Below are 23,221 nucleotides of genomic sequence, written 5' to 3' on the forward strand. Positions count from 1 at the left end.
AAAGGCACGCGTTTTACATTATTCCATTATTTATTTCTCGAATAGATTTTGAACGCTAGCAAAAGAGCAAGAAAAAACTACCTGATAAATTGGAAACATTTTCATTCGATGATAAAAATAAGAGAAAACAAAATAACCACGACCAAGGCTTCAATGCGCAGTAAACAAAATGGGAAAACACGAACTAACGATAGAACTTAAATGAAAATAGAAAAGAAATAACGAAATCTACAACAGAACGCATACAATTTCTTGCTTTTGTTAAAATTCTACATGAATGAACTGTTTTGCTCAAAGGGCGCACGGAGTTTGCCTTCTACGTTTCATCGAAGATTTCGACCCGTACGCACCCGGGAGCGCATTCATATGCCCTAGACTCTCTTATATAAACGGCAGCAACACCGACCGAATGAAACATATGACGTTAATTATTTAACATTGGTGGAAATGGTTGTTTTGTTTTGCTTCTCTTCCAGAAATTGCCACAATGTAGTACGATATAAGAGTGCCATTCTGTTGTTTTGTTTAGAATCCAATTCTACTAAAGTGTGTTTCATTTCATGCTTGTTGGTATGCTGTTTAAAGTGTGTGTGTGTTTGTTTGTGTGTATTGCGGCTTGTGACTGCGATTGTTCTTTCATCTTAATGGTCACTTGTCAGTGTACTTTTGTCCCACTTTCGTTCGATATCTAAATGTAAATGTGTTTGTGTGGGGTGTTTAGTAGTTGCAAGCAGCGCTGTAATTGTTTTTTCTTTGTTTGTTAATAATAAATGGTTATATTCATGTACTATATTTGTCAGTGTTTCCTTCTCAATCATAAAACCAAAGAATTCTATGTTTGCCAAATTTCCACGCCAGAAGGGAGCGCCCTCTTCCGATAGTATACACCTAACATTTGTTTTACGTTCTAGATAGTGCTAATTTTGCGCACCCTCAGCTCAGCTAGTGCTGCGTATCGTACCGAAAAAAGCTAGTTTCCCATCGGCGCCAGATTCGTTTGGGCTGTAGTTGTAATACCGTGAAGATACCTAGTACAGTTTGACGAGTTGTTTTGGTGCAAAGATCGAGTTTTCGGTTGCATATATATATATATATATATGCTAGCAAGGTAATTTATTTCTGGTAATGGGCTCATCAAACTATAACATAACAAACATGCTTTTCCCATATTAATAGGCTACTATTATTCTTAATTGCTAGCGTTTTTTTGTTTGTTTTGCATTACATTCTGACAAAGAAAAACCGTCGACCTGTTCCGTCTCCACGCGTGTCCTGTTTTTCGGGATCACGGAGTCAGCGCTTGGGTTTACCGCACGGCGAATCGAAATCCTGGTACCGTGGGATGAACTTTGCATTGTTTGCTCAACTAATTTATTCTACCTCTAAGCGAGAATATCGTTTCATTCTGAATAATTTGTTTGTGTTTATGGGGGGGGTGTTTGTCCAGATTTTACCAAAACCGAAACGAGACCTTTAATACCATTGCTGAACTCATCAACAAGAAGAGTGGATAACTAATTGTTCATTTCCTGTGACTTTCTCTCTTCTCCGACAGTTGTTTTGTTGTTGTTGAATTGTTACTTGGTATTATTTAGGATAAATACATTTTCTTATGGAACCTGCCACCAGCAGACTATAATTTGTTTGATTTTTAAACAATGCAGTTCTTCTCATAAATAATTTTTATTTTGCTTTTTTTCATTAATGTTCTCACGCTGAAGCTTTTCGCTTTATCCTAAACTGTAACCGTGTCTAAACGTACGCTTTTTGACATTGATCCTCGTTTTTCTCTATAGTTTCTTTTTTTGTTGCTTTAATTATGTGTAGTTTTATTAGTTCACTGCTAGTTTTTCTCATTTATAACTGCTTTTATTATAGCACACTGCTTACCTTTTCCGTAACAATTTCCCCATTTTATTTTGCTTCGAATCTTTACGCACATAACTGCTCCCGTTTATTCTTCTGAATAGTAATTTAAATTTTGTTTTGTTTTAGTTTAGCTTATTATCATTGCCGTCGCTGCTACTGATGTTGCTGCGGTTGCTATCATTCAGCGTTCAGAGTACAAACTTACCGAGAATCAACCCGAATACAGCCATTGCGATCGCCGCGACCACAAACATGATGGGGATCTGCTGCTGGTTGGCCAGCTGGGGCGGACTGTAAAGGTTCTGGTACTGGGCAGCTGCCGCCGCACCGGAAGAACCGCTCCCGGCAGCTAGCGATGAACCGATACCGCTCGAGCCGGACGATAGCGACTGCTGCTGGGCTTCCTTGTCGATGTTGTCAGCGTCCATTCGCATTCGTAGTATTCGTTCCTGTTGGAGGGGGAAGAATGGAACAGATTGTAGGTGATTAGCTAATTTATTTTTTCATTTTTCATTTCACATTTTCGAGTCGAAGTAGTCCGACGAATGCCATTATTTATGTAATATCTTTTCTCATTTTCAACGTTCGGATATGTAGACTTTCCCAATAGAACAACATTCTAAGCATTGTTCATATTTTATAAGCTGCATGATAACATTTTAAATTTTCAAATTCACACAAAAATTTATTTAATATCAAAAAAAACCTGGAAGATTGAAGCAATCGCTAGAATCTCGCAGTTTAATTGCGGAAGAAAATTTAAGCACTGGCGATTCCGAGTGAAAATGTTCCTGGATACTGCTAGAGTTTTAAATATGTAAGTACACAAAAGTACACACATAAAAACAGCTGTGGCAAAGATCGAAGAAGCTGACTTGGTCATTCCGCTGTTCCGCACCCTACGGGATACATACGATCCATTGGTCAGTGCACTGAAGAATACCCCCGAGGAAAAACTGAGTTTGAAGGTCGCAAGCAACGTTTAATCGCGAAAGATCTTAAGCGTCGGCATTTCTGCAGCTCCCGCAGAAATACCGCGAATATAACGTGCCCAGCCCACACACGCTTTGTCCACCGACTTGAAATCGGCGTACGAAACAATCGATCGACATTAGCTATAACAGATTATGTACGATTACGGTTACTCAGATAAACTTACACGGTTGGTTAAGTTGACGATGTTTCGAGGACACTTTCGAGTCATTTAGAATCTCGAAGAGGGTTACGGCAAGGTGCTGGACTCTCGTGCATGTTATTTAGTATCGCTTTGGAAGATGTAATACTACAAAGGCGGGTATCGACACAACATCAGACTGAAGGCCGCTCATCCCAAGTCCTGATAGGGCCCGGGACTTTGAACAATGGCAATGGTCCTGCGACATAGCGGACTTGGTCGCTGGCCTTGCAATTTCACACCGTTGAAAAACAACAGTAACGAACGCAGTAACATTATTTACGGACCGGAACAATCGGCTAGCACCTAGGCAATGAAAACGGACTAACGAATGGATACTTGGAACATGGAACTGCCGATCTCTCAACTTTCTAGAAAGAACCCGCGGACTTTCCGAGGAATTGAAGACCCGCAAGTTCAGCATCGTAGCGCTACAGCAGGTATGCTGGAAAGAGACGATGGTGCATACCAGGGATGTTACGGATGTGATTTTTCAGACATCTGCAGATGCGGATGCGGATATGTGATTACGGATTTTTACGGATTTGCGGATGCGGATATCCGTTACATCCCTAGTGCATACGCACAGGGATGGTACTTAATACCATTTACATGAGTTGTGGAAGCACACATGAGCTGGGACCCGCTTCTATAGTGATGGGCGAGATGCAGAAGCGGGTGATCGGGTGGTGGCCGATCAGTCCTAAAATGTGCAGGTTGAGGATCGAAGGCCGTTTTTTCAACATTAGTATTATTGGCGTGCATAGCCGACACCTCGGAAGCACCGTTTTTCCGCGCGACTGAAGACGTCTCGTTTACGATCTCGCGCGACTGAAAAAACACAGTACGCGACATCGCTCAAAGCTGCGCTGCCAGAAGAGGGTGAGCCTGAAGAAGCCCCTAGCTAGACTGCGAGAACTATCGAGGGATCACAGTCCTGAATGCCGCCGACAAATCTTTCAACGCCGATTTGTAGGATCTATCAACATCTTCTTACAACGCCTTTCTACATCATCTTTCAACGCCGATTAGTAGGAAGTTACCGCAGTTAAACTGCGGCAGATCTTCCAGAAGTGCCGCGAATTTAGAGTCCCTACACACCATCTTTTCGTCAATTTTAAAGCCGTGTACGACACAATGAATCAACAAGAGCTATGGAAAATCTTTGACAAAAACGGCTTTCCAGGGAAGATGAAAAGACTGATTAAGGTTACGATGAAGAATGTGAAGTGGTGTGTGAGGATTTCGGGTGGAATGTCGGATTTCTTCGAGTCCCACAGAGGGCTTCGATAAGGTGGTGGTCTTTCCTACCTAATGTTTAACGTCGTGCTGGAGAGTTTTATGAAACGAGCGGGGTTTAACATGCGGGGTACGATTTTCAATAAATCAGGTCAATTTATCTGCTTTGTGGATGCCGTGGATATTGTCGGCAAACAATTTGAGACGAGGATCCGACCCGACTAATGTGAAGCAGATAGGATCGGATTAAAGGTTAATACGTCTAAAACAAAGTATATGCTTGTAGGTGGGTCCGTGCATGACAGAACACGACTAGGCAATACGGTAACAATCGACGGGGATGAGTTCGAGGTAGTCGACGAGTTTGTGTACCTCGGCTCTCTGGAAACTGAGAACAACGATATCAGCCGGAGATAAGGAGGCGTATTATCGCAGGAAGCCGTACCTACTATGAGCTCCATAAAAACTGCGGTCGCAAAACCTGAGTCTTTGAGACTGAAGGCCACCAGCAGAGAAATACTGTGTACCATTTGCGGTGGAGTGGAAATGGGAGAAGGATAATGACGGAGGCGGGTGAACCGCGAGTTGCATCAGCTGCTGGGAAAACCAGTCGTTGTCAAAACGGCGAAAATTGGGATGAAACGGTGGAAGTAAGAACAAGGTGGAAGACGATCTCTGATCTCCGGGGTCTCCGCAGACGACATTGCTGGTGAGTAGCAACCATGGACCGTATTAAATGGAAACGACTTCTTCGAACAGCAAGGGAAACTCCGGCCTGGAGCTGGCTGGTAAGGTAAGATAAGATAAGTAAGAGGCCACTTCAAAAAGGATTGAAAGAAAATCTGACTGAGCAAGCAAGGAATTGCCGGATCGTTTGTTGCAAACCGTAATATTAACAGCGTTTCGATTGGAAAGCGTTTTCAAGCTCGGTTCTGGTTCCGTTAGTAAACGATCTGGCTGTGTTATCGGAAGATCGCAAGTCCCGGAGCATTATGACAACGTGATGTCGTTAAAAAAACTGGTGATGGCGGATGTTGTCGCCATTTTCGGCGGGTCTTCTGTAATTATCAAGAAGAATGATGACGTGATTGCTGCTGCGAATCTGAGAGGCAACCTGTACGAAATCGGGGTGGGCATTCAGTTTTTCGGTTAATATGTGTCTAACAGAAGCGACCAGTTTGTGCCACCGAAGACTAGGATAGCTTAGTCCACAAAGTTAAAAGCGATCGTAAGTGACAATTTTTAGAAAGGTGTTGAACTCAAAGCGAACAAGCTCGAATTCAGTAAGGCGTACATGAAAAGGAAACAATGCCGTGGACGGAATGGAATTTCGTCATGCTGTTCATGATGAAGAAGAAATGGGAGGCGTTTGATCGATTCCGTGAATATAGGGAAATGATAACGGCGATGATTTCTACATGAAGATCTCGGAAATCATCAATTGAGGCTAGGAAAAAAAAGCCAGGCCCTGAGATACAAGGTCCTACTAGTACCCAAGAGTTACCTAAAACGGTACGGTGTGGACTTCGAGGACCCTTCGCTTCTGTCGCGAAGCTATCAAACCGTTAGGATTGTGTTAACAGTCCACCACCAGTTTTATTTACAACAGATGGATGACAAAACGGTGTTCCTACTTGGCAATTTGAAGGAGGATATTTAAATGGAGCTCCTTGAAGACGTCAAGGCTGCAATAATAAAAAAAATCACCGCGTGCGCCGCTGGAACGAGAGAGATGGGTTTCAAGAAGTCCCACCGTTTGCATGATTGTTTTGTGCAGAGGCCCGCCACTTATTGTACGATCGGGAAGCTGGAACCCTTCAACTTTTGCAGGAGGAGTTGTCGAATGTTTTGGTTTGGTTTGGCTGCTAAGACGCCAATGGAGAAAGGTCTACAACTGAAACGAGAAGGAACACCAACTCGAGAACCCTACTGCGAGATGTTGGACAGCTTAATGTACGTCATGCTTTGCGTTCGCTTGGATATCAGTTTCGCAGTAGGGTATCTGGGGCACTACCAGCTACGCCTACGTAATAATTGAAGCCATGAATGTCAAGGATTCGGAAGCGTCAGGATGGATGGGAATGGCCAACGGAGCAAGCACATCGATGTCAAACATCGGTGAACTCATCGAAAAAGGACGAACACAACAGGATGCCGTTAGAAAGAGAGATCAATTGGCTACAATCTTTACGAAGCCATTGAACGCTAGTCCATTCCAAAAATTACGGTTGCATTTTGATCTAAGCGTTTAAAAGGGGGTGATATCGCAGAACGAAGCTTGAAGCGATCGTTGGAATCCCATCACAGTAGTTCTGGTTTTAGACGTTCCGTAATTTTTATGTTGCCGAAAATATAAATAATAAAAGTAACAATTTTTAATTAACTAGCTTCATGTACATTTTTCCCGAAATAGTATAATTTTAAAACAAGTACTGGTATGTGCTTCAAGGCTTTGCTTTTTTTTACCGGCATGTGCTCCAGTAAACCTCTATGGCTATTCGTGAAATTTCTATCGTCTACTTCATGAAATAAATTCGATAATTCTATAAAGTACTATGAGGTAAATTGGGGTGAAACTGATCACTATTGAAATCCATACATTCTTTTGGCAATGTGTTTTTGTTTTCGATATGCTGAAGATAAATGATGATTTATGTACTTAAAAATTTCATTTACAGCTAGTTTGGAAACGAAAATAACGATATTTCAGGTTGAAATTTGTTTATTTTTGTACACGAGCTGCTTGTTGCTAAATTTGCTCATATTTGATCGTCGTTAGACCGATTTCAATTCGGTTTGTTGCAAAAGCTCAAAAGCTAGCTCTGAAATTAAAATCTTTGTGGTTCCCTGCGAATTCATCAGTATTTCTTTAATGGTATGAAATGATCATTGTTGAAAATTACATTTTTGAGCTTTTATCAAAATTTACTCACTTCTCCAAATTTAACGTAATTAACCCTCAACTAAGATTATTTTAAGTAAATTCAATACTTTTTTTTGTTATTTGGAAACTTGTTTGATAAATTTGATTGAGTTTTGACTGAGTTAGAAGAATTTTTCGAAAAATTTAAAAATTGCACCGGGCATGCAAGGGTTAACTTTGACAGTTATGTGAATCATGCAAAAGTTTTTTATCACGAATTTTCAGGTGACCAAGTTCACCCCACTGATCAATTTCACCCCATTCCACGGTACTCAATAAACAATCAGGGTAACGGAAAGAGCAGCTCTGAAATCTCAGTGAAAAAAGTATTCGTTCGGATATAAAAAAGAATCGCGCGTCTCGGTTGAATTTTCTCTCCAGATTGATTTTAGTTTTCTATGACGTTCCTTGATTTTTCAGGTTTTCGTCACGCTGAGCAATGTTAATATTTTTCAATCCATTATTAAGAATAAAAATATATGAGCACTGAGACTGATACAATATCCACAACAATCATAACAATCATTCATTCTGATGTTTTATCAGAGGTCAAGATTAACACAAAAACAGTCAATTAATTTATCGATAGAAATGCTCAAAATATAATTAACAATGCTATCAAATTTCATCAGAATGTTTAAACTGATCAGGTTGATTGATAAATGGCTGGGCAATGCTTATCATAGCTCAGTAACCACTATTCTTACCTCCCCGTGATGCCGACTGGTGTACGAGTAACCTTGGGAAAAAACCAGGTAACCAAACTCGATGGGACCTCTAGTCGTATGCTGACAGGGAAGGAAGGCTCTTTTCGGGAGCTAATTCGTGTGTCTGACCTTTATGTTAGGAGCGGCTCGAAACAGCGTCTGTTCTTCATGTTAGAAGAGGCTGAACTACCGTCTTGTTAGAGCACCCAGAACTCTTAACACCAAAGCCAATATTACCGTTCCAAGCATAACTGTCCCAGCGTCCATAAGGTTTGCGTAGAACATGGGACAGATATGCTTGGAACGGCAGAATCGTTCTGGTGGTATTCAGGGCTTAAAACAGTGGTATCACGTAGGTCCTTCTGCGAAGGCGAATAGGACCGCTGCCCAAAACATGACATCAAGATCATCATCGCCGCCTCTAAGAATATGGCCGTACGTAGTACCTTTATCCAGTACAACCTTCCACATCGGTACACCTGGAGCATCACAAAACCAGACAGAATCGCAAATTGACTACGTATTGATAGATAGTCGGCACTTCTCGGACTTCGACATCGAAGCCAGAACCTACCGAGGCGCCAACATTGATTCAGGCCACTACCTAGTGACGGTGAATATGCGCCTAAAACTTTCCATTATGAGCAATACTCGATAACGGCGCCCGGCACGGTACCATCTCGCACGACTGAGGCAAACCGACGGAATAGGTGGTTCGAGAATGAGCGTCGGAAGGTGCTGGATGAGAAGAGCGCTGCGCGGGCACTAATATTGCGTCGAGCTACCCGTCATAACATAATGCGATATAAACAGAAGAGACTGCGAACATAATGCGATATAAACAGAAGAGACTGCAAAACCAACTATTGCTGTAGAAGAAATGCTGCCGAAAAGAGGAGGAGTTCAAGGAACTAGATCAGCTGAATCAGCTCTCATGAAAAGCGAAAGTTTTATCAGAAATTCAACGTATCCCGCACATGCTTTGTGCGGTGAATATAGATTTCCGTATATCTGCATAAAGCTATCCAATCGTGTTTGTATTGATGTACTTCACTATGTGCAAGTCGAATTGGTTATAAAGGTTTTTTTTTTTTTTTTTTGAAAAAATCAGTTTTTGCTCTAAAGAGCCGCCTAAAATAATCGCGTCTCGGTTTAAAAAAATTTCCCTGAATATTTTTCAGTTTTCCCTGATATTCCCTGATTTCCCTGGTCGAAAAACGAGCTCTCTGACATTCCCTGATTTTCCAGGTTTTCGACACCCTGTTTTTAGTGATATATGAACATTTTGATATACCATTTTTTAGTTGTATCTATTTCGACTGTTGTGATTTTGATTTTTCTGGTATTTCGACATGCAGTCTTTTTTGTTAAATTGAAACAGAAGTTTGTCTACAGACCTACGTTTCGGCTGAGTATAATTTTTTCCGGAAATATGTGGTTTCTGTCTGTCGTCAATTTTACAAGAAGGACTGCATGCCGAAATACCAGAATTTTTTTGCTGATTGTTCCTGTGTTAAATTGAATTTAATACTAGAGAGCCGAAGTTTTCACGTAGTCTAGCGACGAAATGTCATTTGCCTTCCGATACCCAGTTTAACTTTGCTTCGGTTTCTTACACGCTTTATGTTACTAGGGCAGCTGTTGTGAAAACCTTTCATAGAATTGTTCCTTCTGGGACTGTCTTTCAGAGTGTTAACTCGCTTGATTCTTACCTTCAGCAGAAGATTCTCGTGGCGCAGTTCACTTTCGGCTTCTCGCAGTTTCTTCAGCTCCTGCACCAACCTCGAATCTGACAGCTTTTCCTCGTCGTTGTTCAAGTTGCCGGCGTGTTGTGGCTCCATCGAGGCTAATCCCGATTCGTTCCTATTCGGTGTAGCTGGTGGGATGGAACGAATAGACATATATATACTACATATATACTACAGAAATCAAATGAGTTTCTGCTTACCACTCATCGACTGGCTGACTGCCGCTGAGCTCACCGGCAATCCGGTACCTTGAGCCGATGTCGCGGAGCTCTGGTTATCGACCGGCAATTCAAACACGCAGCGCAACTTTGAATCCATCAACTCGTCTGGGCTGACGTCCTTCCAGAGTTGCTCGGGACTAACGTCGCCCTCCGGCATGATCATGGACTGGACCATAAACTTGTGCTTGTTCTTTTCGGTTGCATCGAAGATGAATGGTTGAAGAATGACTGAAGAAGTTGACGGAAGGAAAAGGCTTAGTACTTTAGTTTGAAATTTGTGCAATCATAGCTACAACTTACTGGTAATTTCGATAGTACTTTTCGGTTCCAGCAAACCACAATTGGGACGCACGCAGTACTTTTTGGGCGCGGTAGTTTTGATTTTAAACAGAATATTGTGATCGGTCGGGTTGGTTAATCGCATGAAGGATGAAACGGCTGTGCAGAATGGACCTGAGGAGGTACAGACGAATATGAAAATATATGGTTAGATAATTTTGCAATTGTACAGTTTTAAATTACTTTCTAAACCCCTTCATTGCATCATAATATACAAACATTACGCAGACGCCCGGTCTCGAGCAGGAGAGCGAAGGTCAATTAGTCATACGCAGTTGATTCGAGCGATTGATGTGCACTTGTTGACAATCGAACAGAAAAGCGATCGAATTACGTGTGTGTAGCACGGAAATCCATTCAAGTGGATGAAATGATCGGTGTTTTTTCTGCGTAGGGTGAACTAATATCATTGCTGGGTATTGAAAATTATTTGTATTTGTATTTGTGAGGTATAAAAGGGGGCCAAGGGCCGGGTCACTGGTGTTATGAGGCACCATTAATGCTATACCAGTGATAAGAGGATTGGCATCACAGCCTCAGTAACCAGCTGGTCAATTCAATTCTGTGTAAATAACTAGAATAACCCTGGGCAAGTTGCAAAAATACTGTCTTGTTAGGGTTGGCAAGACCCCTGAGTTATAACTAGTCAATTAACTGCCAAGGGATAAGGAAAGGCAAGGATTTCTGAAGGTTAATAAGTGTGTGTAAGTGTGAGTGCGTGTGTGTGTGTAAATGTATGTGCATCTGTTTGTTTGTTGAGTTTACTATGCTGAAAAACAATGATGATAATAATAAAAATAATGATAATAACAATAATAATCGTAACAATTATAATAACAACAATAATTAAAAAAAAAACAGAACATAATAATAACAACATATGCTAATCAATAAACAAAAACAGATATGATAAAGTAATACTTAGCTTTGAAAACGAAGAACTGTGGTTCCTTGATCAAATTTCGCTGTATTGGTGAATTCAATACATATCTAGACATCTAAACTCGAAATTTTATTATGAAACTCGGAATTAAATCGTGAAAATATTAAAAAAAAACAAAAAGGGAAAACGAAACAGAATGTATATATGAACGATGTAGTCGATAAAGAAACCACGTACACGTTTACTAAATAATACAACATACAACAATACAACTTTGTACATGGAACTAGCAATAAAAAGTGAAGAATTTAATTTCACGCTTAACTACAGTCCATCCATGAATGCATAAGAGTCACACTGCCAGAAAAAAGTTAAAGCATTAATTCATTTTATCTAATAAGTAACAAGGTATCATGTGGGACTGTAATGCATTCATGGATATAGACAAGAAAAGAGCTTGCACTAAGTGGTCTGGTCCACGTGTGAGAAAAATTCTCTAGTGTTAATTGATATTTTTAAGGAACTTTCTCACATAGGAGATTGCCGAGATCAGAGTAGGAAAGACTACAACATAGGTATCTGACTCTCATCATCTCCCTTAGTTTTGTGGCTCCATCTTAGGATTCCGTAAAGCTATAAGAACCCGAGATAGGAGCTCAACCACCAAGCCCAGGGATTGCTGGGTATTGAAAATTATCCATACATTTTCCACAAAAATATTACCGATTCATCAATCCACAACCACTTAGGAGTTATTTGCTGTGCTTACTACCTTACGATACGACGATAGATTTATCTTTTATATACGCTGTAGGTACAGAAATAAAGCTTGCCCATTCTCTATGGTGACAGTGACACATTCGCCCACATCAACCGATTTAACGAACGAAGAAGGGGGAGGATTCACCACACTGTGGTTACCTTTAGCACCCTTTGTCCCGTAAGCGTAGAAGGCATAAGCGCGACATGTGAAAAAAAAACATGATAGTGTTGAGAATGGAAAAGAAAATAATCATCAATTTTCTTTCCCCCCCCCCCCCGCTCACCCCGTCTCACGTAAGCAATATCTGATTTGGAGAGGTCGATTTCAGTTCTTTTCTTTTCGATACTATCTCAGAGGTTGTCTCTCGAGGAGCACTTACTAAGTCATAGTTATGCTTGCTTTTATCGAAGGAAGGTTTTTCGTGTTGATTTTTACGTTGAAACGAGCCTAACATTACTCTTGGAACAATATTCGTTTGTATCCATAAATAACTGCAGAAGCCTGTGACATTCAGATCATGTTCATTATCTTATTTCACATCTGTGAGAATGGAATAAAGTTTTATGGTATACGATACTAAACGTTGAAATTGATAATTTCCAGCAGAATCTATGCCGTCATTGATAATTGCTAGGCCTGTTTATCTGTGATGTCATGTGTGGTTATAATAGTCATCGTTACTTCGAGTTCGTCATTCCAAGAGAGAATTGCAAGCAATATTGTATTCCCGGTTATGTTAAATGACTTCTTGTTTTATGACCAATCTATAAATAGCTGCTAAGTTCATATTTTCCGCTATAGTGCTTAGTTCTATTTTACTGTGCCAAATAAATGTCTTACTCATTCACCCTTTGCATAACGAGGAGACATGAAGTGCTGTCGCATGGTAAACACCTGAAATGAATTGAATGCCCCAATAAAGTATTGCTGGAATAAAATAGTAGGAGGGTGGTATTCAAGACACGACCGCATGACGTTGACTACCGTATTCTTATATTCCATTTTAGTTTTTTGCAGTAGCCACCAGCATTACGGGTGAAACCGGCACGAGATGGCCGGTACTATTTTGTTTCTCCTCCCTTCAGCTGCTAACACCTAGCGTCCGTATGTAACCGGTACGGTTTAGTAATGAAACTGATGGGGTGAAATGTTCGAACGGTACGTTTTATACCAAGGCTTCGTCAGATAATTAGAAAGAAGGAGGAGCTAAGTAGATGATGGAATGGTAAGGAAAATTTTTTTCTTGAAAGCTGCGCCGGCCGCTGTCGTAATATTAACACCAGCACAAACATGCATTTTTGCAAGGTTTCTTCCGCTAGCAGCAGCATTTGGTAAAACAGAAAATTCAATTAACCGCTTCTGTAACAAAATTTCGAGGCACCAAAAGGTACCAGTTGCCGATTATTCTCGTTTACTGGTAGTCCGTCCAGAATTCCAGCCATTTTAGTATTTTGCAGTGCCATTTATTACTAACAGCCACCAGCATAACGGGTGAAACCGGCTCGAGATGACCGGTACTCTTTTGTCTTTCCTCCTTTCAGCTGCTAACACCTAGCGTCCGCATGTCACTGGTGCGGTTTTGGAATCAAAATGATGGGGCGCCGGCCGCTGTCGTAAAATTAACACCAACAAAAAGATGCATATTTGCAAGGTTTTATCCGCCAGCAGCAGCATTTTGTAAAACAGAAAATTCAATTAGCCGCTTCTATTACACAATTTCGAGGCACCAAAAGGGGCCAGTTGCCGAATATATCCTTGTTTTTGGTTAGTCCGTCCAGAATTCTTTCAAGATAGTGTCCGTATGTAACCGGTACGGTTTAGTAATGAAACTGATGGGGTGAAATGTTCGAACGATACGTTTTATACCAAGGCTTCGTTAGATAATTAGAAAGAAGGAGGGGCTAAGTAGATGATGAAATGGTAGAGACAAACGTTTCTTAAAAGCTGCGCCGGCCGCTGTCGTAATATTAACACCAACACAAACATGCATTTTTGCAAGGTTTTATCCGCCAGCAGCAGCATTTTGTAAAACAGAAAATTCAATTAGCCGCTTCTATTACACAATTTCGAGGCACCAAAAGGGGCCAGTTGCCGAATATATTGTTGTTTTCTGGTTAGTCCGTCCAGAATTCTTTCAAGATAGCGTCCGTATGTAACCGGTAAGGTTTAGTAATGAAACTGATGGGGTGAAATGTTCGAACGACACGTTTTATACCAAGGCTTCGTCAGATAATTAGAAAGAAGGAGGGGCTACATAGATGATGAAATGGTAGAGACAAATGTTTCTTGAAAGCTGCGCCGGCCGCTGTCGTAATATTAACACCAACACAAACATGCATTTTTGCAAGGTTTTTTCCGCTAGCAGCAGCATTTGGTAAAACAGAAAATTCAATTAGCCGCTTCTGTACCAAAATTTCGAGGCACCAAAAGGTGCCAGTTGCCGATTATATTGTTGTTTACTGGTAGTCCGTCCAGAATTCCAGCCATTTTAGTATTTTGCAGTGCCATTTATTACTAACAGCCACCACCAAATCGGGTGAAACCGGCGCGAGATGACCGGTACTCTCTTGTCTTTCCTCCTTTCAGCTGCTAACACCTAGCGTCCACATGTCACTGGTGCGGTTTTGGAATCAAAATGATGGGGCGCCGGCCGCTGTCGTAAAATTAACACCAACAAAAAGATGCATATTTGCAAGGTTTTTTCCGCCAGCAGCAGCTCTTTGTAAAACAGAAAATTCAATTAGCCGCTTCTCTATTCCACAATTTCGAGGCACCAAAAGGGGCCACTTGCCGAATATATCCTTGTTTTTGGTTTGTCCGTCCAGAATTCTTTACAGATAGCGTCCGTGTGTAGCCGGTACGGTTTAGTAATGAAACTGATGGGGTGAAATGTTCGAACGACACGTTTTATACCAAGGCTTCGTCAGATAATTAGAAAGAAGGAGGGGCTACATAGATGATGAAATGGTAGAGACAAATGTTTCTTGAAAGCTGCGCCGGCCGCTGTCGTAATATTAACACCAACACAAACATGCATTTTTGCAAGGTTTTTTCCGCTAGCAGCAGCATTTGGTAAAACAGAAAATTCAATTAGCCGCTTCTGTACCAAAATTTCGAGGCACCAAAAGGTGCCAGTTGCCGATTATATTGTTGTTTACTGGTAGTCCGTCCAGAATTCCAGCCATTTTAGTATTTTGCAGTGCCATTTATTACTAACAGCCACCAGCATAACGAGTGAAACCGGCACGAGATGACCGGTACTCTCTTGTCTTTCCATGTCACTGGTGCAGTTTTGGAATCAAAATGATGGGGCGCCGGCCGCTGTCGTAAAATTAACACCAACAAAAAGATGCATATTTGCAAGGTTTTTTCCGCTACCAGCAGCATTAACATCGGAAACAGAAAGTGACAACAACAATAACAACAAAGTTAGATCGATTGTATCCGTTAGTGTCGACTGTGCTGGGAAGAGAGGTAGTGATTGGCTGCGCGGTATGATTTAGACAATCGATATTGATTACCAATTTTTCAATAGTGTATCTCAAAAAATAGTTTGTTTTTGTTACATTAATTCAACCGTAAAAGAATTTCTGATCGATTGATGCCAAAACCTCGAAAACCTGATTATAGATGACTGCAAAATAAGCGCTCAAAACCTGACCACTTTTCCCCAGTTTTCCCCGGTTGAATTACTAGATTTTCAAATTCAGGGGCCTAACTTTGATATAGACGTTAGTCAACGTCAAAAAATGGAGCTCATATTCATAGCACTCCTGTCAATTTCTATCCATTTACGTAAATGCAGAGTATTCTAATGATGAAGTTATAGGAATTATATCCAACGGTAAGTTTCCTGAAGTCAGTAGAGGGGACGGGACACGAGGCATATGGACGCTAGGCATATGAATTTTAGGCATAGTATGCTAGGCATACAGACGCGAGGCATAATGGATGTGAGGCATAACGGATACGAGGCATACTGCCAAAAGGCATAACGGACGCGAGGCCGAATGGACACTAAGCCGAATGGACGCGAGGCCGAATGGACGCGAGGCCGAATGGACGCGAGGCCGAATGGACGCGAGGCCGAATGGACGCGAGGCCGAATGGACGCGAGGCCGAATGGACGCGAGGCCGAATGGACGCGAGGCCGAATGGACGCGAGGCCGAATGGACGCGAGGCCAAATGGACGCGAGGCCAAATGGACGCAAGGCCGAATGGACGCAAGGCCGAATGGACGCAAATGACACTTTGAAGCGAAATACATGTTATTGAATGCTGTGATGAAAATGGCGATAATAACATATTCCGCATCACTTCCTCTTGACCTTGTGTCCTTTCGGCCTTGTATCCATTCGGCCTCGCGTCCATTCGGCCTCGCGTCCATATGCCTCGTGTCCGTATGCCTGCTGTCCATTATGCCAAGCGTACTATGCCTCGCGTCCGTATGCCTCGCGTCTGTATGCTTAACGGGGTGTCATCGTCAGTAGATGTTACTGTTCGTTTGTCACTCTCAACGGTAGATCGGTTTGTGTGTCGAAAATCTCGGTGGTTTCAGACTGCTACGATAACCCAAATAATTACAAATATTTCAAAACTTTAATTCAACCTGAATGGTATGAGAGAACACGTGAAATACGGAATGTTTAGTTTTTTATTAGTGAAACAAAAATTAGGCAAAATATTGTGCTGATGAGAATGCTACATTTGGTAGAATGATTTTCGAGAAAGTATTACTTTCGAGGTTAGTAAGTTATTTTGATCTTCGCACGTCAGTTTTTTATTCAATTCACTTGCGACATGTCTGTGCTTTTTTTATTTGTTTAGATTAAAATTTCAAAGAATCCGATAGAGCTTCCCAATCTCCTACGAAGCGTACGTTGTATGCCATGCAAAACAACGATAAAACAAAGAGCGAATGTTGTCAGAGAATGATATAATCAGGAAAATATATTTGAATACCTTAAACAGGAGATAGTTGAATGTAACTAATATAGACTGCAAATCAAATAAAGAGGATGACCCAGACATACCAATTTTGATGAAACAATTCTACGCTATATTTTACATGTTCTATTTGATAACAAATGAATTAAATAGTAGAATTACAGTTGCACAATCAATATAAAAAACCGAAACCCATTTCATCCACCAAATTTGCTCAGCCAAAAACAGCTGACTCAACAATACGAAATGGTTAAGTACCAGTTTACTTGTTTTTACTTGTAGGACACGTCCGCAGCATGTTAAGTAGTCATTGGATCGTTTTTTTTCTTGTGTTGTTGCTTATGTACTTTGTTATGTGTTATATTGTCTAATTTGTGCTATTATTGTTTACCAACGGATTCCCTCCAGGCAGAAATCGATCAATCGAGCAGCCTCCCTTTCTCGCGCAGTGAAAACTATCGTAAAATCTCCGTTAATTCATCTTACTTACCCATAAATTTGAGTTCATTTGCTGGCTCGATCGTGAGCAGCTGCGCTGGTTTATTGGCCATGCTTCCTTCTATTACCGCTATTTCCCAAAATTGTAACTTTCACTATCCACAACTTAGAACGATCTTCCACCCGGGAGAAGTAAATAACCTTACACAACAAAAAAATAAAGGAAAGCGTATTCGAAAAAAAAAATCCCTCCTGCAAGAACGCAGTTATTTCCCGCTGCTTCTTATTCCTCCTTTGGTGCCTTTTCGCGTTTTCGACTCGCTGCTTCCTATAATCAATCCCACGGGACTCCCGTTCCCGTTCGATGGGTTTTCTCACTGAACACGGACGAAAAATTCTTTTTTAATCAAATGGATCGATAAAATTCACGACCCCAGTCAAGCACTAATACGCACACTTAAAACCACTCTTCTTTCTTTTTGCACGTGAAAATTCTATACTGGCTGCCTTTCTAGCTTTCTTCCGACTTCAGTCGCAAACTCCGGCAGGGACGACACAGGGTAATATGACACCTTTTCGGTGCGAAGTATTACGAATCACGCAGAACGAATTTCGGTCGCAAATAAACAGTTCGCGAGGGCCAGTAATCCGCAGTCGCGATCTTTTACCGTATATTCCGTGATGCGGCTCTTGACAGCTCCAAGAAAAAATCAATTTTCACGCCCCGGTTCTGCTTTCGTCACTCATACAATATATCTCGCTCCACGGTTGCTATTGCTGCTTTTTTCTTCGTCGTTTTTTGACTTTTGTTGAAGGCAGCGTTGCGGTTAGGAACAACGCAATTTTCGCCCGCTGACTTGCGATGATGTCGTTGATGCTGAAGCGACAAGGTTACACAATTTGGATAGGTCGACGTAATCGTAGAACGCTATCTTTTTCACTCTCACTTGTGAATCATCACTCTCTTTCGCATTTGTGTAGCTTTCCTACAGTATTGATAAACTTGGGTTTTGTTTTTTTCGCCTGATCGTTTTATCTGGTGCGTGTTGCCAGAGTCGATGTTTTTATACCGAGGGACTTTCCAATAAACTGAAAAGAACGTTCGCCGCAAAAGGGGCAATGAAACATCTACGCTACAAATCTTGTTCTGAGTGAATGCAAAATATGCAATAAAATATGAGTGTCAACTTATCCCAAGGTTGTTGAAATACAACAGCATTTATTTAATTTAATACAGATACATGGCTGATTTTAAATTGTGTGATATCACTGGTCGGCAAAACGAAAAAAAAATGCGCTAAAGCTAAAAAAAGTTGCCCTAAAAAGATTATTTCTTGCTGTCTAACCACTTCTGTAATGTCCTTTTCGTTTTCGCGGTGTAGCTACACTCGGACTATTCTTTTGACGCCGTAAATGTTTAATTTCACTTTCCGGACTACACTTTTTCTGTCTTTGACTACACTTTTTCTGTCCCGGGCTACACCCAAAAAAAGCAGAGTGTACTGTAGGAAGTTACTAACACATTCACACGTATGTGTCAAAACTGGTTCGTTTTGGTTCTCGTTCCACGTGGTAATGTCAGGTAAATTTTTTTTCTGCACATTTGCGAGATGGACATATGAAATGGAAACGAGACAAAATAACGATGGCGATGTTGACCAGAACAAAATAATTTTATAGCTATCCCTATTATTACGCATACGAATGCAGCTACACTGAAAATGTTTTATTTCAAGCCGCAAAGTGTAGACCAGAAAAGTGTAGCTACACCGCGTAAATGAATTCGACATAAATGTTGGTTCCCACAGTATATGCGGAAGTGCGTCAAAATGCCGCTGAGAATTTGATTACCGGGCTCGGTACTTCTAGATTTGCTTATGTTATATCTTTAAAGAATGAGTTATAGAACTTATAGAAATAACGTCTATTCTTGTCAAAGGCTAATATCAGAGTGAACAAATTATTTGCTTCTTCTAGCGACACAAAAATTTACAGGAATGGTCAAAAGGCTATAATCCTTTTGTTCGGATAGAATCGAACCACTTTTTTGCAGCAGTGTTGATTTCCACAGCTCAAACTAGAAGAGAATTTATTTACAGAAGTTTGACCATTAGTATTATTTTTAGTTTCCGTTTTAAATATTTTTTAAAGCTTACAATAAATAGTTTCGCCTATATTTTCCTTCTTGCACGCCACAAGTTCCTCTACCAATTTGCGATCTTCCAAATTGCCTATCTCAGCGCACTGTATTTGCCTGCTATTCGAATCCTGTTATAGTGCACTAATTTATCACTGGTTTTTATTTCAATTATTTCGGTTTACTAACGATCGTTTGTGTTTTTATTTTAATCTCTTCTTTTCAGATTACATACAACAGGTGCTGCGGTCGCTGTGGGTAAGTACACGCGTTTGTTATTATGTGTCTTCTAATATTTTCTTTTTACTTAGAGGTGAATAAATCTTCGACTACTATTAACTATGTCTTCCGAACTACTTCTGCTTTGCAAACTAAAATGTTTTTATTTTAATTTGCACTAATAATTCACAATATAAATTTGGAAATCTTTAAACTTTCTCACTCACTAATGAAAACTGGTTGTTTATCTTCCTCCCTCTTGTTCAAATCTCGCTGTCAGGCAGCTGCCAATCTAGAGGGTACATTCCGTCTTGCCGTCGGCGCTTACACCGTCGGGCCGCACTGTGGGCGCAACACCTTTTCTTTTTCCAGATTCGAGCTCTAGAGTAAAACCTGTGTTTACCAGTTTATCATTATCAATTCAGCTTTTTACGCATCATAACGGCGGGCGCTAAAATGCGTGTTTGTCATATGCGAATCTCATTTGCACTCGCTGTCAGCTGCCAGATAGAGGTGTATGAAAAATGACGGTTTTGAAAGTTTGAATACGCTTTTGAAGTTTGTTCAGAAAATGAAAATACAAGATATTTTTTCCTGAATCAATTTTTAATCATTGAGAACCTATATGACATATGAGCAAGGAGCACACCCCCTTTGTGTTGTAACGAGCTCGATTTTTTTCAAAAAGAACGTACGAGGCATGCACCTGGTCCATCTCGTCCTAGATCTTGGCAATAAGCTTCTTCAATTCGTCACCAAAACGGTGCTCTGCAACCGTAGGATGTTTATTTGGGTCAACAAACAATTTTTATTTGCACAAATCTATGTCGAATTCTTTTCTGTGGTGCAGCTACACGAGGCCCTCTAGGTGATTTTTAAAATTCCGGACTACACCAAAACTACAAAACTACATATTTTTTGTCCCAGATTATATCAATAATGAAATATGAAGGTCAATCGACCGGGAAGGCATTGATTTGTTTTAACAACAATAATAATTCTTTACTTGTTGGAATGGAATTTGATGGCAATAATGAAATAAGAAGGTCAGAAAAAGTGAGGGCAACGTAGTTCATTCTTTGAAGGCCCAAATACAACTGATACTTTGCGGCTGCGTTTGCGGTAATTTGACAGTAAGTCCATACATATTCTGTCAAATTAACGTCAATGCAAAGCAAACGAATTCATTGTATTCGGGCCTTAACTCTTTTATCCATGTGTGGTTCTCCGTGGTCTGTTGGTGAACCCCTCCGACTCCCTGTTAGTGACCACGAGGCCCCTAAGTAGTAATTCCAAGATCTTTGCAACCTCACACCAATAATGATGAGAATTTTTCTTTTTTCAATTCAGTTTCAGTCGAGTCTTAACAAAATTCCTTACGAAACTGTCAAAGAGTTTTTTACCATACTTAAGCAGTCTTCTTCGAGTATGTATGTAAAAACATTCTGAAATTATCAGAGCTTTTCTGCTGCCCGTTTTGGATCAACTTCTCGTAATCTTTTTATTTGCCATGTCTGTTTTTTTTTCAACTTCTGCTCTCTATCTAAGTATGTACAAAAATGGCATTGGGATGCTTTTGCAATGTTAATTGTTACCCTAGGATACAATTGTACGTCAGAAGTTTGTCTTATCTGCACGCACTTTATGCCTTGTTCAGACTACGTCGCATATCACCTGATATCGCCAGATGATATCGGATATCACCTCGGGTGTTTACACAACAGCAAGCTGATATGATTTGACATTTGCTTTGTCAATTGGAAAGAGAAGAAAACAAAAACAGGTCAAAGCAAAAACAAGACAACAAGAACAATGCAATTAGAGTAGAGTAGAGATGTCAGCTAGTTGGCTCGCACCAACGCGAACTCTCATATGCAATAGGGGATTTTAAATTGAAAACAACCTGCTTTTTCTTATACTAATCGATGACCCCCCTTTCAGTAACCACTACGTATTTTTTCTAAAATCTCTGCGATTTTTCTTTGATTTATAAATTGAAAATTTTTTTTAAATTTTCACTAACTGGCAAGTAGTGCACAGAGTGACACTTCTACTGCTAGAAAATATAACCCTGATAGGGCACAAAATGACATTTCTGCTGCTAGCTTTTGGGAAATATAACCCTGTGTTATGACAGGGATTCCAAATGTGAAGACATGTTCCAATTTCGCAGACATTAGAGCTCGTGTGAAGAAGTGGAAGCCTAATAGTCGGTTAATTACACGCACCCGATTTGATGTTTTCACTGAAATTTTTGCTAACTTTCAATGGGGAGCATGTTTACAGATTTCTCGACTACTTTGTGATAAGGTCGTAAGTCCAAACGTAAACAAAACGTGTAATCGCGTTTTTGATGCGACCAAGAGGGCGAAGGATCCTCTCTTTATACGTTTCTTGGAACAGAAACGGGTCGACCAAAATTTTCCTTAGCACAGGAAAACCGCTTTTACTAGTTAGAGTTCGGGATGTGATCCACAGGAAAACAAGTGAGTCTCAATCTTAAACTGATACTGAATTTTATACTCAAAAAACTTAGCTTATATAGTAAAAAAGTTATACAAATTCACATTTTAGGGAGTAAAATTACAACTACTACTTTAAGGCTAGCTGAAGAATTTCACATTCGTATATCTTATAAAATCATTTTCTAAACCTAGCCTTAGTTTGATGAACAGAGATAGAAATATAGTTTTACAAAACATTCAGTAACTTATCGTATTCCTATCATTGATACAATTCTTTTCCTCCAATACAGAGATATAAATTTAAATGCATTGCGTTGGTAGCATTCTCTAACACACTCTTTGAACAGATTTTCCTTAACTCTAAGCAACCTGATAAGGACAGAAAATATCTTTGACTCTAATCTTAGCATTTCAGACCTACTGATAGAACGCGTTGTTTACTCGAGACGCGAGCTTTGTTCCTTATATCAAATATAGTGCAGCGATATGTCCCCCGCGCAGGATAAGCCATACACCACGTGTATCTCACATACTAGTAAAAACAGACTTTTTCCAATCTACGCGTGGGCGTGTACAAAATCACGCTATGCAAGAAGGCGTGGAAAATACGAAAGGGCCGGAAAAGGACAAAATCCCTTTTTGCCTTATCCCTTTTATTCCAATTTCGTTTTCATTTGACATGGACCTACTCCTAGTCACATGCCTGCATTAACTCTAACACGATGAAAAAGGTATCAATTCGTGAGGACGCTACAAAACGAGCGAGAGATGATTTACGCTTGTGAAGTACAAGGGATATAAGTCTCACTTGTTTTATTTACGTTTAGACATACGACCTTATCACAAAGTAGTCGAGATTTCTCGGCTTATTAAACACGTTTCATGATATGTCCTTTACACCATTTCCAGAATCTAATCCAGCTTTTTAAATAAAAACCACGTTGGGAATAGTTACTTCTGCTGAACCATTAAACAAATGAATGATTAATGAATCAATCAAGAAAATCGATGAAAGTAGATAGACCCTTTTGACATGTTGCTCTACAGTTGTTAAAATTCGAAATCGATTTTTTTAAATAGTTCTACTGTTTAAATTAAAGAAAAGTCAGTGGAATATGTATATTTCTTGTTTAGCGATAGAACGTGAA

The 23,221-nt window shown here is 40.3% G+C and overlaps 1 protein-coding gene across 1 annotated transcript; it reads right to left on the minus strand.

Moving 5' to 3' along the window:
• Window positions 1–11: 11 nt before the first annotated feature.
• LOC129727124 (vesicle-associated membrane protein/synaptobrevin-binding protein-like) lies at window positions 12–18,216 on the minus strand. The gene is made up of 5 exons (XM_055684615.1): window positions 17,305–18,216; window positions 10,182–10,334; window positions 9,861–10,109; window positions 9,625–9,788; window positions 12–2,318 (listed from the first exon to the last, which is right to left on the minus strand). The coding sequence occupies exons 1-5, from the start codon at window positions 17,363–17,365 to the stop codon at window positions 2,058–2,060; spliced, it is 888 nt and encodes a 295-aa protein (XP_055540590.1). The 5' UTR covers window positions 17,366–18,216; the 3' UTR covers window positions 12–2,057.
• Window positions 18,217–23,221: the final 5,005 nt, after the last annotated feature.

The sequence above is a fragment of the Wyeomyia smithii genome, chromosome 1 (genome assembly GCF_029784165.1).
Source record: "Wyeomyia smithii strain HCP4-BCI-WySm-NY-G18 chromosome 1, ASM2978416v1, whole genome shotgun sequence".
NCBI classification, from domain to species: Eukaryota; Metazoa; Arthropoda; class Insecta; order Diptera; family Culicidae; genus Wyeomyia; species Wyeomyia smithii.

What these genes read in the sequence shown, in the direction of transcription:
- LOC129727124 (XM_055684615.1), bottom strand. Translation starts at nt 17,365, where the DNA reads ATGGCCAATAAACCAGCGCAGCTGCTCACGATCGAGCCAGCAAATGAA. An exon ending in AAGTACTATCGAAATTACCA is followed by an intron (nt 10,110 to 10,181) that starts GTAAGTTGTAGC and finishes CAACTTCTTCAG; the next exon opens with TCATTCTTCAACCATTCATC. An exon ending in ACGAGAATCTTCTGCTGAAG is followed by an intron (nt 2,319 to 9,624) that starts GTAAGAATCAAG and finishes CCCCTCCAACAG; the next exon opens with GAACGAATACTACGAATGCG.